Source organism: Patiria miniata, unplaced genomic scaffold (assembly GCF_015706575.1).
Source record: "Patiria miniata isolate m_02_andy unplaced genomic scaffold, ASM1570657v1 HiC_scaffold_7, whole genome shotgun sequence".
Taxonomy (NCBI): domain Eukaryota; kingdom Metazoa; phylum Echinodermata; class Asteroidea; order Valvatida; family Asterinidae; genus Patiria; species Patiria miniata.
In genome coordinates, this window is record NW_024037074.1 from 46,293,822 (window position 1) to 46,318,622 (window position 24,801).

Below are 24,801 nucleotides of genomic sequence, written 5' to 3' on the forward strand. Positions count from 1 at the left end.
GCGGATGGGTTGAGAAATATAGGCATGCGCAGATCGAGTTTTTCCAATGCATGCTACACGCGCACTTTGGGATAGACTGCATGGTGTCAACGTCATCAATTTTACGTTGTCGTCATTTTGTTCCACGTTCGAAGTTCCGGTTCTACGCTACAATTTCTGTTGCTATCGCGACGAGACCGAAAATCAATGCGCGCCAAAGTCGCTCAGAAACACCCAAATCAAAACAAACCTCGCCAGAAATCATAATAATGTGCTACCAGAGAAATGGCTAAAGCTTGAGAAGAATACTCGGCTGGTTTCCTAAACCTTAAGCGGAAGAAAAAGTTACGTCGACAGACCTAAGAAATTTGTCGCAGACGGTCAAATGAATGAGTAGGGTTTTTATGAACGGACTATGAATGTTCAGCGAAGGGTGAGCTACAACGCCTTTAGCGTCTTCGACGAACTAAGGAAGAACGGGCAGCTTTGCGATGTGGTGCTTCGGTGTGAGAATCAAGACTTTCCCAGCCACAGGTGAGATATGAACATCGGAGGTTCTAATATTATGGAACCTCAAAAGTACAAACAATCATCTGTTTTCCCCTGAACACAGTCTTACGGTTTCATTCCCTCCCCTGAGCAAGTTACAAGACTGGCAATCAGTTAGGAATGACCAGTGACAATGGAATGCCGTTAGAATGCCGAAAAACGTTGAAATATCACGAGGCAATTTTGATAACAACTTGTTTCTGGTATAATCTCCAAAAAGGAAATAGGCCTAGGCCTAACAGAAATTTTCTGAAGAACGTATCTTGTAACCTGTTTGAGATACCTCGATATTCCACGGGGCTTGTGGCTGGCTTTGGTTGTCCAGGTTGTCTATGAAAATAATATGAACTTTTGCCTTGTGGTCCCTAAACTGTATGGATTATATAGTTGACCTGTGAAGGAGCAGTGATTGACTTTCGATGCCCTGTGACGACTCGTAATGACTTGAAAGACTTGAAAGACTTGTGATCACACATGATTTTTATACTGATGACATGTGATAGACCTTCTGATAACTTGATTGAAATCCTGCCGGCCCGCCCCTAGAAATATTCTGGCAGCCTGCAGCCCCTACTTCAGAGCCCTGTTCACCAACGGCATGCACGAGACTCAGGAGCGAGTGGTGAACATCCCTAACACCAAAGCCAACCTGCTGGCGCTCATCCTAGACTACGCCTACACCAGACAGGTCAAGATTACAGCCGAGAATGTGGAGGAATTGCTGCCGGCTGCTGACCAATTCAACGTTGGAGGTGGGTGTTAGCGTTGTTTTAAGAGGAAGATGATAACTGCTTCCTACAAATTGAAATGCACTGGCGATCCCTAAATCGACATTTTCCCTTACGTCCCACGCTTAAACCCTATACGTATACATACAAGACTTCCAATCGCTTGGTTTCACCAACTGAATGGGATAATTTGTTCCTCTTGTAACATCCGATGACGCCGTGATCATGACTGCACCATTAACATCTCTCATTTTGTAGGCTGTCCAAAAATACACCAATGACTTTCCCAATTGATCATACGCCATTCCACTCTGGACCAATCACAGGTCTGGTCCACCTCTGCAGCGAGTTTCTCATCAACCACCTGGGGCCCGACAACTGCATCGGCATCTGGCGTTTTGCCAAGATGTACTTCTGCTTCAAGCTGCAGGAGACGGCCTTCATGTTCATCCTTGTCCACTTTGAGGAGATTGTGCTGCTTCCTGAGTCCGAAGAGTTCCTGTCTCTGACCGTGGACGAGCTGGTGGAGCTGCTGTATGAGGATCAGCTCAATGTGAAGATGGAGGAGTACGTCTTCGAAGCGGTTCTGAGATGGGTGAGGAATGTAACCACACTTAGACCCTTTGCTTGCAGCCATCTTGAGAGTGTGCTTTTGACAGGGATACTAATAATGGGAAGGCCCCCTTTCATAAAAAAACACCTCAAAGATGTCCGCTGGGTGCCGAAGTACAACAATCACTGTGGCGTCAATGTTTGACTGGAGATTGTTTCCTCTCGTTATTAATGGCAGTTGTGGCTCCCGCTCACAAGTTCTCTTGAAATCATTCTTTGACAAAATTCCTGCAGTGTTGATTGTTTGTTCTTTTCGTACGTACCATTTTCAAATTTTCTTATTGATCTCAGATTCGTTTCAAAGAGGCGGACCGTAAAGCCTTCATGCCTCGCCTCCTGATGAACATACGCCTCGGCATGACCAACACGGACTACTTCATGAACAACATTAAGGCGCATCCGTACGTCAAGAACAACGACCTGTGTAAACCGGTCATTGTCCAAACCATCAACTACACGTACAATTTCGACGCCACGGCGGGCTCTGTGGGACCAAGCAAAGTAAGTGTCTAGTGCTAGTGTCTGGGTCTTCGTCTAAACAACTACGTGAGAATATGCTGACCATAGCCGCAGCCACTTGAAAGCTCTAGGCACCACAGTTCTTTACCGTGTGTTCTTGCTTGCTTCAACACAGGTGGTATCCCGCCCACGTCTACCATACAAAGTCCTATTTGCCGTGGGCGGCTGGAGCGGCGGCAGCCCGACCAGCGCCATCGAGTGCTACGACACGCGGGCCGACCGGTGGGTCATGCTGGATACAGTCAACAACAGACCCAGGGCCTACATGGGCGTGGCGGTGCTAGGACACAATCTCTTCGTTATTGGTAAGGGGCGTGACAAACTTTGGACCTTTGACCTTAGAGTTCTAGTCTTGATAGAGGGCACTGTCCAGCAAACTTTGGCGGTTGAAACATGTTTGAAATTATCATTGAGGCACATTAACATGTCACTCTGCCTAGAACAGAAGGACACAAGTGAAGCAGTCAATACGCTGCAGCTTTGCCGGCATAGAGTTCACTCGTTATTGAACGGAATCGCCCTTTTCGGAAAAGAAAGGGCTGCACTAGTGTTAAAAGAAAGACATCTTCCCATTGAAACTTAATAATAGGTTGAAACTTCACTATGCTGTGTCGTGTGTACGCAGAAGTTTCCACCAAGGATGGCTGGTTACACCCTATCAATGAGAGCTCGGAAAAAAGCAACACGTCACTGGTGCTTTATGAAAGTGGGAACGAGCAAGGCCAATGCAGCCTCCTTTTCGAAGTATAGCAAGAGGGCGCTGTCTCACAAAAATATTGGGAGCATCCATTTTCATGAAAGCGATTCTCTCCACGTCTTTGAATAGGTGGGTTCGACAGCAACCAGTATTTCAACAGCGTGCGGATGTTGGAGCCTCAGACCCGTGTCTGGAAGGAGGTTGCTCCGATGCATTCCCGGCGATGTTACGTCAGCGTGGCCGTGCTGGGTGGTCACATCTATGCCATGGGAGGTTTTGACGGCCATACGAGGCTGCGATCCGTAGAAAGGTACAGATAATCAAATTATCCCCCAGGTCTTTGAAATATCGTCATGCACCAGCTCCTTTGAGGTGCAAGCAAGCTCGTGGCTTTGGCTCCGTTAGGGAGTTATGGATGGCGCTTTGTTGTCTACTGACGAGAACCAGCGAGCACTGGTCCATGCTATTAAGTGCAAAAATAGTTTGTAACGAGGAACGCGCCTGTGAATGCTCTTTGAGCGTCTGTACAGTTCCGTAAACATTCTGTTTGTGGACCCCATTCAGGACGATTGAGGGCGTTGTAGGCCTATGCAGAGTCATGTGAGTATCCGGTTCGTATTAAAGTGTGACGTCATTTCAACTCAACCATGCGCAATGTAGTATGGGAACCAATCGATCCGGCAGAAGTGCGAAGTTGCGTGTTTAGCCAATGGGCACTATAGTAATACAACCCGAGGAGGGAGAACAAAATTTTGTTGTCCTCGAGAGTTCATCTTTTGTTTTACTGAAACGGTCTACGATCGTGTGTTTGTGTGCAATGAGTCTATAAGAGAGTGTTATATTACAGGGATATAGGAAAAGACATCGCCTTGTCGTCGATAGTTATGTGAAGTAAAACTGTGTGCGTGCGTATAATAATTATGACAAAGTCACTTACAAACTGGATAAAGGACAAACGCGGATGCATGCGCACGCCTGTTTTCCCCAACCATATTGAATTGAAGGAATACTTTGCATTGTTAACAATCTCTCCTCGTTTTTTTTTTTATGAAGATACGAACCGGAGACGAACCAGTGGTCTCTGATCCAGTCCATGAACCATCACCGCAGCGACGCCTCGGCCTGCGCGGTGGGCGGCTGTATCGTCATCGTCGGCGGCTTTAACGGCAATGAGTGCCTCAACACCACGGAGTTGTACGACCCTGAGGCCCGGGAATGGCGCGATCTGCCCCGTATGGGAAGCCGAAGGAGCGGGGTGGGCTCGGTGTCGTTCAGAGACTACGTTTATGCCGTGGGTAGGTAGATGGCCTTAGGCAGAGCGAGAGGTATTTATTAGGTATCTGTCTTGGAAGTTTGAAGCCATTTCAGGCCAACCGATATTAATGCTACCGAAAGATCGAGTGTTGTAGTAGTCCGGAAAGACACCACAGCTTAGACAATGGAAAGGTGCCTGTGGGCCAGTGGTTACGGTTTTCGACTCACGCGTGCCGTGGTACGTGGGTTGGAACCCTGACGGGGAACACGATGATGCTCGTGTTCTGCGGGCAAGACACTTTACTACAACTGTCTCTCTCCACCGAGATGTATGAAAGTGTACATGCGAATTAGAGACGAGAATGCGCTGATCTCGAGCTGCTGCAACAAACTGGAATCATGGCCTGATGAATAGGGGTAATAATAGTGTGCTTTGAGACCTTTGATATAAAGCGCTATATGATAAGCGCCACATTATTATCATAAACTTCGCTGTTTTGAAACCAAAATCTATTGGGGTTGACTTGAGTCGCTTCTACTTCTTGGTTTACTTCTTGGTTAGGCGTGAATCTGAAACTGCAGTCTGAAAAGAGTGTTCAGGCTGTCAGTGCTCGTTAATGTGCTTCATATCTCCTGAACATCCCAGTGCAATACATGGTAATTTGCTTTTGTGCTTAATGCTTCTTAATTGGTCCGGTGCCCTGACTATCGTGCATAATATCTCATAGGCGGTTTCAACGGTCTGACGAGACTAAACACCATGGAGCGTTGGACCATCAACGCTCCGCAGTGGACGCCTTGCCCCAGCATGTACATCCACCGCAGTAACTTCGGCTCCATGGTGCTGGACGATATGATCTTCATCATTGGCGGGTTTAACGGCATCACGACAATCTTCAACGTGGAGTGCTTCGATCCGGACAACGAAGAATGGTATGAGTGCATTCAGCATCTTGAATTTTTCACATTAAGTGGTCACCCTAAAATATCTTGATCAATTGGGATCGGGCCCATTTGTTTTTGGCGTTGCCAACAGGGGTGTAAGGGTGTAAGGTGTGTAAGGGGTGCACTATTACGTAACATCAATGTTTGCCTGGAGCTTTATTGAAAAAATGCCACCCCGGGTAAAAAATACCACATTGAAATTGGTGGCCCGTAGTCTACGGAATCGATTAAAAAGGTTAACTTTCGGTTATAAATTTTAAATTGACCTTTTTCTTTCTTGCCGTTAGGTTACTAACTTACTTTCTTTCGCACCTGTCATCGAGCACTGCTAGTGTAGTGGTATCATGCAAGATTCCCATTCTTGCGACCCGGGTTCGATTCCCGGGCAGTGCAAAGTTGCTTTTTCTTCTTGTGTAATTTAAGTATCGAACTTTTCTGGGGTCCCATAACATAATTTATGATGCGGACACCTGGAGTGGTTTTAATTTTGGTATTTAACCCGTACAAGTACCCTCCCCGTCTCAAGGTATGACGCCTGTGACATGAACGTCTACCGTAGCGCTCTCAGCATAGCCCTGATTGAGGGCCTACCCAACGTCCGCCAGTTCACCTGGCCGCGTGACTGCGACCTACCTCCCCCGTCCGTGCCCCCCGACCAGTCTGACGCCCACCAGCCACCCCATCATCAGCACCGGGGAGTAGTGGCCGGCCAGCAGCAGAGACAGAACAACGATGCTGCCGTGCAAGCGGTGCTGCCGGCCCCAGACCAGGCCGGTCATGACGCGGTCGACCAACGCGTAGGTGAGGGGAAAACAATCTTTGGCAAACGTTCTTCTTTTAATTAAAGCGTTCACTTCCGAAACAAAGATGCCGTACGTCTGTGCCTACCTTTCATTATGTGTGTATTACATTAATCCACTGTGAAGTTTTAGGTCATTAGCATCTCCTTCAAGACAACTAAAAGGTCCGTCCATGGAGCTCATTTGAATTTTGGTGTTTAAAATGATGAGAATTATACTTGTCATCAAATCAATTAAGCCCGCCCCATGGTGTTTTAAGCATCGTAAGCGCTAATAACGTCCGACATACGCGCGCAAAATGTCCGACACGGTGCACGTCACGTGCGTTTGACGCGCACGTGCACAAGTGAAACATGCAGTGTGGCATTGGAGAGCTATCCGGTTCGTGAGTGTGACGTCACTTCAGTTTAAACCACGCCCACTGCCTGCACATTTGAACCGAAAGTTAACGCACCGTGTGAGTGTTTATCCAATGGGCGCTAGTGTGTGTGTGCACGCGCGTGTATGACAGTCACTAACGAACCGGCTAGGTACTCGGATGGAGTGTTTTTGCCCACGTGCAACACAGTGGGCGGGGCATAATGGATCGCCTTATTGTAGGCGTGAACTGATGCAAGGGGAAAGCCCTACAATAATAGCTACCCACTTTTCTTTTGGCTACAAAGCTGATGCGATGCCTGAACTCATGGAGCTCCCGGCGCCAGAAGAGAACGAGGCACTGGTGCAAGGAGACATGGAAGATGACGCCGGAGATGACGGAGAAGAAGAAGAAGAAGAAGATGACGACGAAGACGAAGACGAAGACGACGATGACGAGGACATCGAGGATGAGGAGGAGGTCCAGTTTCCGGACAGACCGCCCAATCACAGGCGGCCGCCGCGGGAGAGGCGACCTGCCAGGGTGTGAACCGACTGACAAGTTTATGAATAATTCGTGAAGTGGGTGGGTTTGAATATGAATGAGGTGGGAGGGCCTATGACTGATGAGCGGGGTTTTTTGTTCAAGTTTGGGAAGAAAAGCTTTACTTTGCAAGTGCTATTGTCACGATAAAGTAGTGCGTAATGATGTACGTGCAACTGCGTATTTCGTAAGTCATAACTTTGAACATCGCGGCATTTTCAACAGTGCAACTCCTTTCTTTAATTTGTGGCCATGCGCAAGGTATCAGCATATTTTTAGGGGATAATGGGAGGTTTATTGCACTGTGTGGACTGATTGTGTTCGGCTATTGATAATTAATAGAGAGTGAGGGCCAAATCATATTTTTATTTTATTTTTAGGTTTTATATTGATTTAAAATTCGATTTTGAAAAACATGGGATACTAACATATGATTGAAAATTAACAATTATTCTGATTTCTATTCATTTTATTAGAAATTCGGTTACTATTGTATAAGGTTTGTACATAATGTAGATAATGTAAATATTGTAATTATCCAAATCATGTACGTGTGTAATTAATCTCTTCTAATGATTGTTTTTCTATGTCATATGTATATAAAGTCGCTTATTTTTTATTGCTCGAAAGCTGCATAATTTATCAGGCTTACCGTCGCCCTTAAATGAATCTAATGAAATATTTTACCTCCATAACATTTTGCATAACAAAACAGGGACACCAATGTAGCTTGGCAATAAAAATATCAGTTAGATTTTCATCTTTTAAAACTGGGTCATTGCGTGAATTTAAAAGCTTATAAAAAACGAACCTGCTTTAACATCAGCTGAAATGTATTTCACTTGTTTTGCAATTTAAGGGGAAAATAAATGGATGATATTATTAAATTTGTGCTGAAGTTCCATTGCTTTATGCCATTCTGTTAATTTTCGTATTGTGATGACGATTAGAAACAAGTCTAATTTTACAGTTTGGAGGGCGCCCTCTTTAGTCTGAGGCGCAAATTATTGATCGATAATTTGCGCCTCAGACTAAAGAGGGCGCCCTCCCAATAAAACAATTGCAGCGCTGCAAAAAAAGATCGGAAACGTTTCAAAACCTCCCGGTTTAGTTGTAATTTTGTACCTTTTCAAGACAAATTTAGGGAATAATGACATTGAATTATGGAAGCTAGAAGTACTTTGTGGTGGTGAAGTATGTAACAGGAGTGGCCAATGAGAGAAAAGGTTTGAAATTGAACATATTTATTTGTGATTTGGTCTGCAAAGGATTTTTTTTCTCAACAAAAAACAATAAACTGGAAGTTGCGAAGTACCTTTGCAAGCGCAAAGCAAGCACGATCATTGACGATGGAAGAATTGGATAAACTCGAGTATTTGTCCCTGGTTTCAAAAGTGTGCACGGAACTGGACAACCATCTCGGGATGAATGACAAAGATTTAGGTAAGTCTGTAAGTATGTATTTTACATCAAAATGAATTTGTTTCCCAAGAAAAGGGAAAATGGCTCTATTTATTTTTTACTAAGAATAGGCCTATTTCAATAAAAATAAGATAGTGGATATTTTGCCGGAGGTAATGACGGCAAACTAACGATTACTAAAGGTTTGCTGGCGGCAATCCATATCAACAGAGGGCGCTGTACTCTTTAAAATAGGGCTGAATTATAAGATGTATTAAATTCCCACCAAAAATTGTGTAGCACGTTTGGTGTAATGTAATGGTTAAGCAAAGGCTCTAGTAAGCGGGATGACTCGTGTTCGATTCCGACCGCACCACACCTTTAAGTTTTTTTTCTCATCCCCAAATAAATAAGAATATTCTTCTTTTATTATTTTAACATGTCTCAAACATTTTTTGCAGAGTATTACATTTTCTTTTTCAGATTTGTGGCTCTGGAGGATTTTTTTTAAAAGGGAAATAAAGTCCGAAATAATAAAATGGTCTGAATCCCATCTTGTGAATACGAGGTAACAACGATAATATTGGCATGGAGCCAGACTAAAACTTGTCACCGGAAAATGTTTAAGTACAAAAAAACAGTAACTGCGCATGTTCAGTGCATATCCGGCAAACTAACGTTTACTAAAGGTTTGCCATCTCCGGCAAAATATACACTGCCTAAAAATAATTCATCTTTTCTGTGTTTATTTTTCAAATAAACCACAACTTGTTCAACTTTAAAATTGTGCTATAAATATTAGGCCGTTTAATTTTCATTTTCTTAATTAGCGTTACACTGTAACTTTATATCATAACGACGAGGACCTATTTTGACGCACTCGCATTCAATTTGCATTGGACAATGCGCGTGCGTTGCAAGCGTTACCTGCGTCAATTATAGTGACTCCAGGATAATCATGATCATTTAAAGCAAATGAATTATATTACTCTCTTACTCAAGTTACTGGCACTAGTGACAGTGACACTTCTTTTTGCCTATATCCCCCATTCTATTTAGTTTACTCCATTGAGTGGCCATAGAATGGGCCAATATACGTAATGAGGTTTGTATATTTTCAAAGAAGTGATATTTGAGCCTGTATAGCTTACCAACCAACAAATTACTTGAATTCTCAGTTTTGTTTTTTTTTTATTTAAATTTTCCAGCTGAGTTTATAATTGACCTTGCGGACAAGAACTCAGACTTGGATGACTTCCAGTCAGCGCTCCAGAAAAACGGCGCCGATCTACCAGCGTCGTTTGTCTCCAACTTACTGCGTCTGATCCAGCACATGCGGCCGCCCAAACCTGCCAAGAAGAGCAACAGCGGGAAGGAGAAGAAACCCAAAATCACAAAAATTGAGAAGAGGAGGGAAAAATACCCGGGGCTGTGCCTACCGGACAAGAAAGGGGAATTTGAGTCGGACGAGAGAGTTGCCTTGGATGCCATGGATGAACTGGAGGCGCTCATGCCTAAGACCAGCATGCCCATGTGAGTCTTAACTGGCAGTTTTGGGCATCAGTTACCTTTTGGGCCCTTATCTGTTTTGAACTCGCCTAATAAACAGCTGATTGAGGCCAGATGTATTTTTCTTGCTGATGCATGGCACCGAAAAAAAAATTCTAAAGGGAAGTCAAGTCTGAGAACCATTTGGTTGATAACTGACGCATGCACGCAATGGTCGACTTCCGGAAAAAAATAGCAACAGGGAAAAATAGAGGGGTCCTGGAAGTAACTAATGCCCAGTTTTGCTAGGATCACTCCTGAATCCTAAAAAAAAACACTAGGCAGGAACCCGATAACACAATCTTTGTACTTGAACTAAAAAAGTTCCAAGTAACGGAAAGATTTCCATATAAGAAGTTCACTAATTTTCCTCTGTATTGACTAACAAGCCCCCAGATAGCAATTTCATGTCATCAAAGTCAATTTGAGCAGTGAGAAAATACAAGCATTTTCTTAGAAAACACTTAAAATTTTTCAGTCCAATCTCATAGGGTTTGTACACAGGCTGTTGAGTTAACTTCGTATATGGAAATCTTTCCCGTCTGCCAATATCCATCAATCACGCTGCTTCCAATGCATGCTTTGCTGTAGGCCTCCACTCCCAAGTCCATCATACTCCATCAATATTATAGTCACACCAGGCCTGCAGGACCAAGTCCTCCAAAATCCACCAAAATTGGGAGATGGATTTTGATGGAGCTAGTGAGGTTTGGGTCAATCCAACATAACCGTCCAAACCCTTTGATGGAATTTGTAGGATCAAAGAGAGATTTTCGTTTTGCTGTAAGAGTTCCTTGGGTTAAATCAGTGGACTCTTTGTATGTTTTGTTTTGACATGGGTAGATTTGAATATTGGTAAATATTTAGAGATAGACTTAAGTGTCACTCCATTTCATTCTCAAACCGAGAAAAACCTGACATGTGAATTTCTGGGGAAGTTGTTTGTAATCTCTTTTTTTTTTGTCCGTTAAAGTAAAACAGAGAAGACTGAAGAAGTGAAAACGCACAAGAAAAAGAAGAGCAAGCATCACAGACGCAGCCGCAGCCAGAGCCGTAGTAGGAGTCGTAGCCGTGACAGGGACCGTAGCAGGCACAGACACAAGAGACGGTCGCGGTCTAGGTCACGATCCAGATCACGGAGTCGGGACAGAGATCGGCGGAGACGGAGCCGAAGCAGCAGTAGGGAGCGAGACAGCGGAAGAGACCGCAAACACGGAAGGTGGGAAATGCTGCAAAGCTTTGTGGGATGTCTTGCAGAATAGATTTTTTTCCAACCAAGTTTCTGCAAACCATATCGACCGAAATATGAATGGTTTAGCCCACTTTGAAATATTGTTGCTAGTACAAGTTCAACTTAACCCTAACCCCCTAGGCTTTTTGCTAGGAACCATCCTCAATCCTCCAAAATCCTCCAAAATTGTGCACTGATGTTCAAATGAAGGATACCCACTGCCTCAATCCTTCAAAATCCTCCCACAGCCCTGCCTCTCAAAATGCATTCTGCCTCAATCCTCCAAAATCCTCCTCTTCTTCAAACAGCATTCGGCCTCAATCCTCCAAAATCAACCGACACTGAACATCCATGTGCTATCAATCCTCCACAATCCTCCCAAACCACCTGGAGGACTTTGGAGGATTTCGGAATGTTAGAGTTAAAATTTACAGTAAAATGTGGAATGGTTCATTTCTGAGGACCTGATTTTCAGAAAATATCGGAAACCAGTTGCTGAAGTTGCCTTTGATTCACTTCTGAGGACCTGATTTTCAGAAAATATTGGAATCCAGTTGCTGAATTTTGCTTTTGTGTTGTGCTTATGGTCAACCTTGGTCGGAAAAATTATATTCATTACTCAAAAATTGAACTATCTGCTTTTTTTCTTGTTGCTTCAGGAGAAGGGAAAGAAGTAGGGATCGCGACCGTGATTGGGACAAGCATAAGGACAGCAGCAGCCACGCAGATCGCTTCGTCAACCGCCCCCCACCCATGGACCCCGAGGTGGGCTGTATCTACGAAGGCAAAGTCACTAGCGTCATGCAGTACGGTTGCTTCGTGCAGCTAGAGGGCCTGAAACGCAGATGCGAAGGGCTTGTCCATATCTCGGAGGTAATTGCGACAACTGTCGACCCCTTAAGTTGTCAGAAATTTTGTTAAGAGTTTCCAGAGTCATCCAAACGTGCCAAAATTGAACACATTGCAGTAAACGTATGACCCATCGGCTCTACTTGAAGGAAATTTGGACATCAGGGCAAATGAAGTGTAATTTCAGCATGGTTATATTGATTCAGTGTTCAAGCACCCCCTCAACTGTCTAAATGAGAAAGGGTACCAATATTGAAGGACCAATGGACGCCATCTTGCATTATGCACACTGGTATAACATGTATCATATAAATGACTTCACGAACCAGTTAATTGTCCTTCACATGCTCTACATGTTTTAATTACACACCGCCCTCTATTGTCCACACATTGTCAAATCCTGAATCCCATCCAATACTGCAAACCCAAACGTTTGACTTTTTTTGGAATGAGTTCATAGAAAATACATTCTAGTAAAATTCTTTATTTTGTGAGTTTGTGTATCGTTTTTTTATATTTTTGGAGTTTATGTTTTATATTTCTATTTTACTAGCTACGGAGAGAAGGCAGAGTAGCGGATGTCAACGACGTTGTCGCTCGGGGAATAAAGGTGAAAGCCAAAGTATTGTCGCTAGCCGGGACCAAGATCCGACTGTCCATGAAAGATGTTGACCAGGACACAGGTGTGTAGATGTTCTTTAGGTCTGGGGTTCACATCCCCCGCTTGCCAATTTTCTGTAATCACATTTGTGGAGGTTCAGCAGACGTTTTAGGAGGTCTGGGGTTCACATCCCCCGTTTGTCAATTTTTTGTAATCATATTTGTTGAGGTTCAGTAGAAGTTTTAGGAGTCTGGGGTTCACATCCCCCGTTTGTCAATTTTCTGTGATCACATTTGTTGAGGTTCAGCAGAGGTTTCAGAAGGTCTGGGGTTCACATCCACCATTTGTCAATTTTCTGTTATTACTTTTGCTCAGGTTTAGTAGAATATTCAGGTTGTTTTGGGTTCACTTCCCCCTTGTGCCAATTTTTTTTTTTCACTCTAAAATCTTGTGACAAAATGGGAGACCACCCTCATAGAACTTGGAAACGCAGTTGGTAGAGTACTGTCTTTTGAGGTTGGAGGTTCAAGTCCCACTCTTGACAATTTTCTTAAAGTCACTCTTAAATAATTGTCCATTTCTTGTATAAGTGTAATTTTGTTTTGAGAATTGGGTTGTGTTTTCATTGCGAAAGTTTCCCCTCTGAAGTTTCTAGAGCAGCAGACTTGAATATGAATTTGATTAAAAAAAACACTCTTTAAAAATGTTGAATTTTTTTTCTGACTGAACAGGCAGAGATCTGAATCCACTGATGTCCAAAGATTTCGCCGGCTCATCGAACCCCGAGGCCGACGATGCCATGCGCAATCCTGACCGTCCGTCCAACCTGCCCCTGGTCACGGTGGCTGAAACCGACGACGTCAGCATCCGCAAGAGGGTCCAGCGGGTCACCTCCCCGGAAAAATGGGAATTGAAGCAGGTTAGATCATTGCTTCCACCGGAAAAAAATGGAATAGGAAAAGTTCTTTTTAAAACTGCTTTTAATGGGTCCATGCAATGTTAATTTTGTAGTGGTATCCTTGTAAATGCACCTTTGTGTCCCATTTAACTTTATTTTCAATTTTTGTTTTGCAATTTTCAATGGTATTTTGGTGCCTTTTGGTTTTAATGCTAATGCCAATTTCCATATTCATGAGCAAAAATGTGATGTCATTTCGGGCAGAAACCTCAATGCACTGAAAGTTGCCATAATTTCGGATATTTTGCAGTCATAAATGTTCTTTTCTTTAGTAATTTCTGAGTACATGGTAGCAAGCCAATGAGCAACCCTTTCTCACAAATGTTTTCAATGACCAAATTCTGGGTTCACAATTTGAACAGGAAACCCCTAAACTGAACAGTGTCTTCCTGAAATGACATCATATCTCAGATTAAATGTAAGTGTTTAAGGAAGTGCACTTTCAATAAAATTTTACCAAAAAAAAGATGTCAAATAGCTTTCATACATGTAAAAGGAATAAAAAGTTACACAAAATGCGTTTTAAGATAACAATTCATCGCATCGACCCTTAATCGACCAACTAACCCCATTAGCTCATTGTGATTGACTTGTGATGACTTGTAACTAACTTGTGACTGACTTGTGACTGACTTGTGACTGACTTGTGACTGACTTGTGACTGACTTGTGACTGACTTGTGACTGACTTGTGACTGACTTGTGATTGACTTGTGACTGACTTGTGACTGACTTGTGATTGACTAGTGATTGACTTGTGACAACTTGTAAGTGACTTGTGATTGACTTGTGACTGACTTGTGACTGACTTGTGATTGACTAGTGATTGACTTGTGACAACTTGTAAGTGACTTGTGATGGACTTGTGACTGACTTGTGACTGACTTGTGACTGACTGTGACTGACTTAAGATTGCCTTAAGATTGACTTGTGATAACATTCGATTCATCACAAGTGTTCAAACTAAAATACTGATTTGACCGTGTTTTGTTCTTCGTTCAGATGATGGCAGCCAGTTGTATCGACGTGACGGAGCTCCCAGATTTTGACGAGACCACGGGCATCTTAGCCAAAGAAGATGACTCGGACGAGGAAATTGAGATAGAATTGAGGGAGGAGGACCCGCCCTTCCTCCAAGGCCATGGCAGACAGAGTGTGGAGCTCAGCCCAGTCAGAATTGTTAAGGTATGTACATTTTTTATAAATTTTTTAAAAATTTGTTTCAAATTTTTTTTAGTCCATTTCTAAAATGTGAGGCGTTCTTGCAAAATTGAGACAGAACTTGGCAGAGGTTAAAATGGAGCATTGAGAGTATTTAAGAAAGAGAATAAAATTCTCCTTACAATACTCTTTGTTGCAATTCAATTGGACATTCCGTTGACAAGTTAATTCTGTTTAGAGTTCGCATTTATCGACAAGTCAAAAAGTACAATATTGAGAAAAAAAGCCTTTAACCTTTCGCGTTTGTAGTCGTGAAACTGAAAGATGCCAATTGCGTTTCCTTAAAAACAGTTTTACTCCACAATTGTTGACAAATATCCATAAATGTGAAAGTAAAAAAATTATCACCACCATTTAGTTTTTTTTTTCATTTTTCTCCACAATGGCCTGTACCCAATCCCGTCTGATTTTTGTCAGAACGCCTCACTAATTACCATTTTGGGGTTGGTTGTTGAAGCTGCACAATAATATAAATTCTCAAATTTGTGTTGATCAGAACCCTGACGGAACGTTATCCAAGGCAGCCATGATGCAGAGCGCCCTCGCCAAGGAACGTCGAGAGATGAAACAAGCGACAGAACGCGCCGAAAGCGAGAACATCCCAACGGGGATGAACAAGAACTGGATCGATCCTCTGCCCGACAGTAAGTAGGAATCAAATGTAAAATTAATCCATGGCCAGAAAGTATGTAGAAATCCATCAAAATTAAAATGGATAGGGAGTTACATCCCTATCCATTTTTGCTAGGATGCAACCTCAATCCTGCAAAACCCTCCAACTACCTCCATGTAAAAATAGCATACAGCCTCAATCCTGCAAAATCCTCCGTTATTTCTTGAATGTGGTCCTTGGAGGGGTGACCACTGCCTCAATCCTGCAAAATCATCCAGCAATCGCTGTCAATATGTTGAGGCAGAGCCAGTGACATCCTGGAGCAGTGCGGAGGATTTTAGATATAATAAAGGCCTGAATTTATGCATGGCTGAGCATAAACAAGACAAGGTCCGGCCCAAGACCTTCACATAGTGCATCCTCCGAAATATGAAACACACTTTTGCCATATAGCCTCAATCCTGAAAAATCCTCCATTTTGCAAAGAGGATTTTAGAGGATTTGGGAAGGCTAGGGTTAATCTGATCATATTTATCCTATGCCAGACAGTGAGTATGAATCCAATTTTGGTCGACACATTGCCAATGGAGTCAGTGGGAATCATATGGAACTAATCTAGGCCCGAACATGAGTAGGAATAGAATAAGAATTATTCCCATGCCGGGAAACAAGTAGAAATCCAATGCAAATTAGTAACCATGCCAGAACATAAGTAGGAATCCAATAATAGGAATCCAATAGAAAAATAGCCCCATGCCCTGAAAATAAGTAGGAAACCAATAGAAGCTAATCCCATGTAAGTAAGAATCCAACAAAACAGACATGAATAAAAATTCATTAGAAAATGAATTTCCTTGTTAAAAAACCTGCACTAACCGCGAGGTAATCTTTTCGCAAAGGTGAGCGCGCTCTCGTCGCCAACGTTCGCAACATGGGTTTCACCAACCAGGACATGCCGGAATGGAAGAAGAGCGCGTTTGGCGGCAACAAAGCGTCCTACGGTAAACGCACCAAGATGACGATTATGGAGCAACGCGAGAGTCTGCCCATATTCAAACTGAAGGAACAACTTGTGCAGGTAAGATTTTTGTTAAAACTTTAAGCCTGTCTTGATGTTGGTAGTGGAATCCGGCGACCAGAATTAGAAGCTGTTTACTGCGGTGGTGTTACGCTCACACGCATGCCGCACATGTTCTTAAAGACGAGGTATTTCTATCGGTCGAAGGAGCCCAAAGTGCGTGTGTACTACCTCAGCGCGACTCGTGCAAGCCTTGAGACTGGATTTCTTATGATTGACTTCTGATGAGCTTTGAAGACTAGCGATGGACTCGAATAAAGCATTGGTAGGGGTGTACTTGTTCACGGAGTTCAAGAATGATTTAACCGTAGTCTTTCATCGATTTATTTGGGTTCATCCCTAGGCCGTGTTAGACAACCAGATTCTTGTCGTCATCGGCGAGACGGGTAGCGGTAAGACCACCCAGATCACTCAGTACCTCGCCGAAGCCGGCTGCACGGTCCGAGGGAAGATTGGCTGTACTCAGCCCCGCCGTGTGGCTGCCATGTCCGTGGCTAAGAGAGTGTCGGAGGAGTTTGGTTGCAGGCTTGGACAAGAGGTGAGTGGATAAGTCAAGTCCGTTGGAAGTCAATATGACGCATCGTTATCCTGCTGGAGTTAATCCCTGATTACCTTGGCATGAACGGAGATGAAACTTTTCCGATTTTAATCAGAATTTTGACTTTTTCAAATATATTTCCAAAATGTCCGATTTTGCTGAAGATCTTTGCCCCACAAAGTTTGATTTTTTTGAATTAAATTTCAAGGAATTTGATGGAAACGACACTGCGACATCTGTATTTTGTTCAACCAGTCGTCAGCGCACAGATTGTATAAAACGGAAGACGGTGTCCGGAAATTTGGCACGAAATCTATTGCCTACATGCATACATGTGTTAATGCGCGCGACCCAGATTTCGGACACGGATTTTTGTTTGGCCTATTTTCCGATTTTTTTCCCCAAAGGCCAGTTTCATCTCTGCGTGAAAGGCAGAATAGTTTTAGTTCCCTTAGAAAGGATGTCAGTCCATCATAGGTTACTCCACAGGTAATGCCTGTACCATACAGTCCTGGGTTGAGAAATAAGTAAGTAGAGGTAAAGTGTCTTGCCCAAGGACACAAGCTGCTGGATTCGAACCCCTGACCCTCTGATCATGAGTCACAAACCCTAACCACTAGGCCACACTCTGTTCTATCCAACACAACTTGGTAAGGAAAAAAACCAATGTTTACTATGTTTACTTGTTTTTCCTTCTAGGTTGGCTACGCCATGCGTTTCGAAGACTGCACTTCCCCAGAGACCAAGATCAAGTACATGACGGACGGCTTTCTGCTTCGTGAGTCCCTGATCGACTCGGACCTGAGCCAGTACGCCATCATCATGCTGGACGAGGCCCACGAGCGCACCATCCACACGGACGTGCTGTTTGGTTTGCTCAAGAAGGCAGTCAAGAAACGCAGTGAACTGAAACTGATTGTCACCTCGGCCACGCTGGACGCTGTCAAGTTCTCCCAGTACTTCTTTGAAGCGGTAGGTGTCAAATTTTCAAAAAGTTTTCAATTGGAAGAAATCAATTTTAGGTTCCCATCGAGATTGGAATCGAACCTCGGCCTCCATAACATCATACCAACACTTTATGGTATGGATGACATGGGTGGCTTGTGCGTAAAGTGCTCGCCTCTCACCAAGATGACCTCGGTTTGAATCCTGGCCGCAGACCACATGTGAGTAGAGTTGTGCGTTGGTTCTCTCCTGTGCCACAAGGGTTTTTCTCCGAGCCCTCCGGTTTTCCTCCCTCCGGAAAAATCAAACACTTTGGATCTCGGGCTGTGCTCCGTGGTCATATATGGGGCTGGCTGCCAAAGGCGCCTTTACATGCCTGCGCCTTGACCATGTTGCAGTAGCATCCTTCTCAATTCAGCATCCCAGCTGCCAGTAAGGATGATTAGCCTCGCAAATTATTATTACCCATGTCAAAGTTTGTAGTCTCCCAATTTCTAAATTTCTGAAATCGACTCGACTCCAAGTTTCTTTGTGTCGTTGTTTTCCCAGCCCATCTTCACCATCCCGGGCCGTACCTTCCCCGTTGAGATCCTGTACACCAAAGAGCCGGAGGCGGACTATCTAGACGCGTCCCTCATCACCGTCATGCAGATACATCTGACTGAACCACCTGGTGAGAAAAACAGACAGACCGACAGATAAACAGACAAATACACCCATACTGGAATTTGTATTCTTGTGGAGACATTTCTTTGTTCTCGTGTACTTAAGTTTTCGAGTTTGAAAGTGTAGTTCCAAAATGCTCTTATTTTAACCAGAATTAATTTCCTTGGCTGAAATTCGGACTTCATATCCCTTTTCTAAAACTCCTCCATTTGCGACAGATCAACACACCTTGGAAATTCCTAGTTTTTGAGCAAAACCTATATATCTATTTCGTGATAACCTTGTGGAGACATATTCATCTATAGAAATTGCCCTGTGGAGACGTATACAATCTTTTGTTCCCTATTGTACACACGTCTCCAGAGGGTACAGTGTATCAGATCATAAACACAAAACTAGACATTTTCACATGCAGAAGATAAAGATGTCAGTTGGCTGCCAGTTGCTCAAGAAGCACTCAGGAATATAGAAGCAAAATACCTAATAACTTCTTGGTCTTATTGTCTTGTGGTTACCAGGGGATGTGCTGCTGTTCCTAACGGGTCAAGAAGAGATCGACACAGCCTGTGAGATTCTCTTTGAGAGGATGAAGTCGCTAGGTCCTGAGGTCCCAGAGCTCATCATTCTGCCCGTCTACTCGGCTCTGCCGAGCGAGATGCAGACCAGGATATTTGACCCCGCTCCTCCGGGAAGTAGAAAGGTACGTCTTAGCTTTAGTGACCATCTTAGCTCAGCTAATCCTCGCCAAGCCTAGTACCTAGACAGCAACCCAGTCCAAACCTGACTAGCCCTGTCGATCAAAAATTCAACCCAGCCCAGCCTTGCCCAGCTGAACCAACATGACCCAACCTAGCCTAGAATAGCCCATTTTACCCCAGAATAACCCATTTTACCCCATAACCAACCGGTAACTTGTACCCGATGTAGCCCATTTAAAACTCGCCATCCCTGTCCAGACTGTCCCTGTCTATGCCAACTTAACCAATCTTAGCCCATTGCAACCCAGAATAGCCTATTCTGTCACAAAGCAACCCAACTCCACCCATGCTAGCCAGCTGTTAAACCTGCTAATCTTGCAAAATTACCCTTCTCTAACAGAACGCAACCCATCCAAACCCAGTCCAACCCAACCATTAATCAAATCACCTTCCTTTCCCTACCCAGGTTGTAATTGCCACCAACATTGCCGAGACCTCACTGACCATCGACGGCATCTATTACGTGGTGGATCCTGGCTTCGTCAAGCAGAAAGTCTACAATTCCAAGACGGGCATGGACCAACTTGTAGTCACGCCAATATCACAGGTAAAACAAAACAGCACGAACCGTCCCAGACCCTATACAATCCGAAAAGAGTTAATAAATTTTGCATGATTCAGGCATGCAACTTTTCCTCGGATCCACTGATTTCCTCTTTTTTACTTCTCATGAATGCCATTAGAAATTGAAAAACACTACAAATTCTTGCGTAGTTTGGAATTTCCTCGATTCTTTTTCTAAATTCCCAGTTGCATGCCTGATGATTACTAAAAGCTAGAGCCAATTTGTTGGGATGTGATGACTTTTCAATGTTTAACCTATTTCTCCCTTTACTGCGCCAAGTTTCAGGGATACTGCATGGTTTTATGGATTCAACAGAGAATAAATACAATGTAATACAATGTAATACAATGTAACACAATGTTGGGATGTGATGACTTTTCAATGTTTAACTTATTTCTCCCTTTACTGCCCCAAATTTCAGGGATACTGCATGGTTTTATGGATTCAACAGAGAATATATACAATGTAATACAATGTAATACAATGTAATACAATGTAACACAATGTTATACAATGTAATAAAATGTAATACAATGTAACACAATGTTATACAATGTTGGGATGTTATGACTTTTCAATGTTTAACCTATTTCTCCCTTCAATGCCCCAAATTTCAGGGATACTGCATGGTTTTATGGATTCAAAATACAATGTAATACAATGTTATACAATGTAATACAATGTAACACAATGTTATACAATGTAGTACAATATGTGTTAACTTGTTTTTAACAGGCCCAGGCTAAACAGCGTGCGGGTCGTGCCGGCCGCACAGGCCCCGGCAAATGCTACCGGCTCTACACCGAGCGCGCCTACCGCGACGAAATGCTTACCACGGCCGTCCCCGAAATCCAGCGCACCAACCTGGCCAGCACGTTACTGTCTCTCAAAGCCATGGGGATCAACGACTTGCTGGCGTTTGACTTCATGGACGCCCCGCCCACGGAAACGCTCATCACCGCGATGGAGCAGCTGCACTCACTGAGTGCATTGGACGACGAGGGTCTGTTAACCAGACTTGGACGCAGGGTATGTGTGGGTGTAATAGTGTAATGGTACCAGACTAATTATGTTTTTGCATATTTTTTAACTCTTTGTCTGAAAAATGAATTCGGCCCAATTTCATGCAGATTCTAAGCAGAGTCAGGTTGGCGTAGCGGTACTTTCCTCGCCTTCCACCGCTGTGACCCGGGTTCGAATCCCGCCTGGGCCAATATGTGGATTGGGTTTTCAGTCCCTAACTGATTCCCTGGGTTTTCCCCAGAATCCTCTTCTGGGGTTTTCCTCCCACCTCTAAAACTGTAATTTCTTCTCATTGTCTTCTCTCTACAGGTTTCTTCAGGCTTGCGAGCTACAGTGCCTAGGGCGCTTTTGAGGAATCCTTGGTTTCATTACCACAAATGATTAATAAGAATGATAATGATAATAAATAAGTAACATTCTAAGCCAAACGAGAATGCATTTGTAAGTACAGTTACTTAGAAATATCATACTTCAAAATGTCAGTCCCATAGCCTGAACTCCATACTCTTTCTGCATATTCCGACTTCTTGCAATGCTTTTTCTTATTACAGATGGCAGAGTTTCCGTTGGAGCCCATGCTATCCAAGGTCCTGATCATGTCTGTCCATCTGGGATGTAGCGAAGAGATACTGACCATTGTATCCATGTTGTCAGTGCAAAATGTCTTCTACAGACCTAAGGTACGTACATGAATTATCATGAACCCTTCTACCCCACTAAAATACAGGAAAAGTACCTCAAAATTTAAGCAAAGGATTTCTCAGTAAAGCCAAAACTGTGTGAAATGAACACAAATCAAAGTTTGGTGAGGATTATGGCCAAATCTGACATTGCAAATCGGACAATTTTTGTACTGTAAGAGCTCAGCTAATAAACCGGAAAATGTATTATTCAAATCTTATATATCCATTAAAAGCCCCCCCCCCCCCCAAAAATTATTGTGTTGCCCTCACATGAAAACTAACGGGAGGAATTATGTATTGTTCTTTTAGTGAAAAAGAAAACAAAATACCATTGGAGATTTCCAGATTTTTGGGTAGGTCGGATGAGGGCAACACAACATTTTATTTGGGCCTAATGATCAAGGACATTACAGACTAGGAGTTTTGGATCATTTCTCTGAATCATTGATAAGATATCGAGGTTAAATGGCTCAGTCACGGACATTGCAACTTTTCCCGCAATGCTGGACTTGCCCAATGGTCCACTAAACAAGGATTTTACGTGCACAAGGATTTTACGACAAACTTTTATTATTTTTTTCTTCTAAAAGGACAAGCAAGCGATCGCAGACCAGCGTAAGGCCAAGTTCCAACAAGCTGAGGGAGATCATCTGACCTTATTGGCCGTCTATAACTCCTGGAAGAACAACAAGTTCTCTAATCCCTGGTGCTTTGAGAACTTTGTCCAGGCGCGGACGCTGAGGAGAGCTCAGGACGTCAGGAAGCAGCTGCTAGGAATCATGGATCGGTAGGTTTGTGATGGGGTTGTAGTCCTCACAATTCTATCACAAGGCATCACAGATCAGGCTTAAGTCTGTGTTAAGTTGAACGCAAGTCATCACAAATAAGTCGCAAGTCATCAAAAGATATCACAAGTCGGTTGCAAGTCAACACAGATCAGTCACAAGTCAATCACATGTCAATCATAAGCTTCGCAAATCAGTCTGAAGTCCATCACAAATCCATCACAATTCAGTCACAATTCAGTCGGTATCAGTCACAAGTCAGTCACAAGTTAGTAAGAAGTCGGTCACAAGTCAGACACAATTCAGTCACATGTCAGTCATATGTCAGTCATATGTCAATCACAAGTCAGTCACAAGTCAGACACAATTCAGTCACATGTCAGTCATATGTCAGTCACAAGTCAGACACAAGTCAGACACAAGTGAGTCACAATTCAGTCACGTCAGTCACATGTCAGTCACATGTCAGTCACAAGTCAGTCACAAGTCAGTCACAAGTCAGACACAAGTTAGACACAATTCAGTCATATGTCAGTCACAAGTCAGACACAAGTCAGACACAAGTGAGTCACAATTCAGTCACGTCAGTCACATGTCAGTCACAAGCCAGTCACAAGTCACTCAGAATCTGTCACTAGTTAGTCTGAATCAGTGCACAATTATGACCATGAATTCCGACCCTTCACTTTTCCTCCCAGGCACAAGTTGGACGTGGTGACGTGCGGCAAGAACACTGCCAGGGTACAGAAGGCAATCTGCAGTGGCTTCTTCCGCAGTGCTGCCAAAAAGGTAAGCCATTTTTAAATCACTACATATATAGGAAAGCCTTTTTACAGTTTACAATGTTCTTGATGTGTCTTACACTCAACAACACAGTTGCTGAAATGTTGGAAAGGGACGGTAAATTGAACCCTAAGGCTTCTATTATTGCATACCTTCAATGGGAGACTTGTGAGACGTTGGTGGCAGCAAACATACCGGTCCATTTTCAATTGTTTACGTCATGTTTGAGCCAAGGTGGCAGCAAACATACCGTCCGTTTTCAATTGTTTACGTCATGTTTAAGCCAAAGCGCGCATGCTCAATGTGATGCAAGCAATGAAAAAAGGGCCGGTATGTTTGCTGAAACCAACGTCTCAAAAGTATCCCATTCCAGTTGCAGAGTTTGATGACTGTCATAGACCAATAATTGATTTTGAAACATTTTAAATTTCATAATTTTTCCCAATTTTTTTTTTTCAATTGAAATAGGATCCACAAGAGGGTTACCGCACACTAGTGGACAGTCAGATTGTCTACATCCATCCTTCCAGTGCACTCTTCAACCGCCAACCAGACTGGTAAGATAAATCCTCATAATATTTTTTGATTTATCAAAAAAATAAGTTCAAGTTGACTGATGCTCCACAGAGTAACAATGAAGCCTGGAAAACAATGACCACAACTTCCCACTTTCACATACTCTGTATGGTCATCACTTTCTCGCAGGGTTGTCTACCACGAGCTTGTCTTGACCACCAAGGAGTACATGCGAGAGGTCACCACCATCGACCCCAAGTGGCTGGTGGAGTTCGCTCCGTCGTTCTTCCGCGTCTCGGACCCGACCAAGCTCAGCAAGCACAAGAAGCAGCAGCGTCTGGAGCCGCTCTACAACAAATACGAGGAGCCTAACTCTTGGCGTATCTCCCGACAGCGGCTGCGACGAAACTAGGTCTGCGTTAGACCCTGCACCTGCACTCCCTGCCTGCTTGCTTCCGAATCTGCCTGCTTGCTTCCGAGATTAACCACACAAAAGAATTGTGCGGGGATTTGAAGGGTTATCCATACTCCACGGAAGATTACCTCAAAGGAATTTGAAGTGTGGGCGCTAACTCTATGAGCAGAAGTGGTTTGGTAAAACTTGGAGGATAGTGAAGTGCAGAAGATTGGCGAGGTGAAAAATCCACACGGGAACCAGTGATACACACATCAAAGACTGACTGGTTCCCGCCCCCTTCATTTCAGGAGTTTAATAAAAGCCCCCTAGCCCCCTATGACTTTATTGTTGCACCGTCATCCTTTTTAATACAAGTTGTAAAATAGTAAAAGTCAGACACAAACTAGTAAAATTTTTCTTATGTTAATCATGTAGATGCGACTGATTTTATTAATGTTAATCAATTGCAAAGACGTCAGTTTCTCAGTCATTTTTGATTTTCCTTGTTCTAAGAACATTTTTGTTTTTTGTACGATATTGAGCTCAGTTGAATTCTGAGCAAGAACTTACTTTTCTCTAAATCTTTTCTCTCTGAATTGTAAATTAAAATGCAGATTGTTTTTGAATTGTGTACCATATTGACTGCTATTTCAGAAGAC

General features: G+C 43.3%; 2 protein-coding genes and 1 non-coding gene across 3 annotated transcripts; all 3 read left to right on the plus strand.

Moving 5' to 3' along the window:
* Positions 1-155: 155 nt before the first annotated feature.
* Positions 156-7,886, plus strand: LOC119744496 (kelch-like protein 10). Its single transcript, XM_038220437.1, has 10 exons — positions 156-513; positions 1,075-1,280; positions 1,583-1,851; positions 2,160-2,369; positions 2,503-2,692; positions 3,214-3,394; positions 4,138-4,379; positions 5,067-5,271; positions 5,810-6,084; positions 6,749-7,886. Exons 1-10 carry the CDS (start codon positions 395-397, stop codon positions 6,988-6,990), a joined length of 2,139 nt encoding a protein of 712 aa, XP_038076365.1. The 5' UTR covers positions 156-394; the 3' UTR covers positions 6,991-7,886.
* Positions 5,606-5,676, plus strand: Trnag-ccc. The gene has a single exon. It is a non-coding gene; the product is annotated as a tRNA-Gly (tRNA).
* Positions 7,887-8,020: 134 nt separating the features above from the next.
* LOC119746451 (ATP-dependent RNA helicase DHX8-like) lies at positions 8,021-24,780 on the plus strand. The gene is made up of 20 exons (XM_038223409.1): positions 8,021-8,427; positions 9,594-9,918; positions 10,907-11,152; positions 11,824-12,037; positions 12,567-12,696; positions 13,346-13,533; positions 14,574-14,756; positions 15,289-15,436; positions 16,305-16,483; positions 16,827-17,021; positions 17,721-17,993; positions 18,516-18,639; positions 19,151-19,332; positions 19,797-19,937; positions 20,691-20,984; positions 21,530-21,658; positions 22,252-22,448; positions 23,145-23,235; positions 23,698-23,786; positions 23,935-24,780. Exons 1-20 carry the CDS (start codon positions 8,334-8,336, stop codon positions 24,155-24,157), a joined length of 3,645 nt encoding a protein of 1,214 aa, XP_038079337.1. The 5' UTR covers positions 8,021-8,333; the 3' UTR covers positions 24,158-24,780.
* Positions 24,781-24,801: the final 21 nt, after the last annotated feature.

Bases quoted from the DNA above. Each gene is read 5' to 3' on its own strand.
- LOC119744496 (XM_038220437.1), top strand. From the start codon at position 395: ATGAATGTTCAGCGAAGGGTGAGCTACAACGCCTTTAGCGTCTTCGAC. The intron at 514-1,074 runs GTGAGATATGAA...GCCCGCCCCTAG, and splicing joins CAAGACTTTCCCAGCCACAG to AAATATTCTGGCAGCCTGCA. The intron at 4,380-5,066 runs GTAGGTAGATGG...AATATCTCATAG, and splicing joins AGACTACGTTTATGCCGTGG to GCGGTTTCAACGGTCTGACG.
- LOC119746451 (XM_038223409.1), top strand. From the start codon at position 8,334: ATGGAAGAATTGGATAAACTCGAGTATTTGTCCCTGGTTTCAAAAGTG. The intron at 15,437-16,304 runs GTAAGTAGGAAT...CTTTTCGCAAAG, and splicing joins GATCGATCCTCTGCCCGACA to GTGAGCGCGCTCTCGTCGCC. The intron at 23,787-23,934 runs GTAAGATAAATC...ACTTTCTCGCAG, and splicing joins TTCAACCGCCAACCAGACTG to GGTTGTCTACCACGAGCTTG.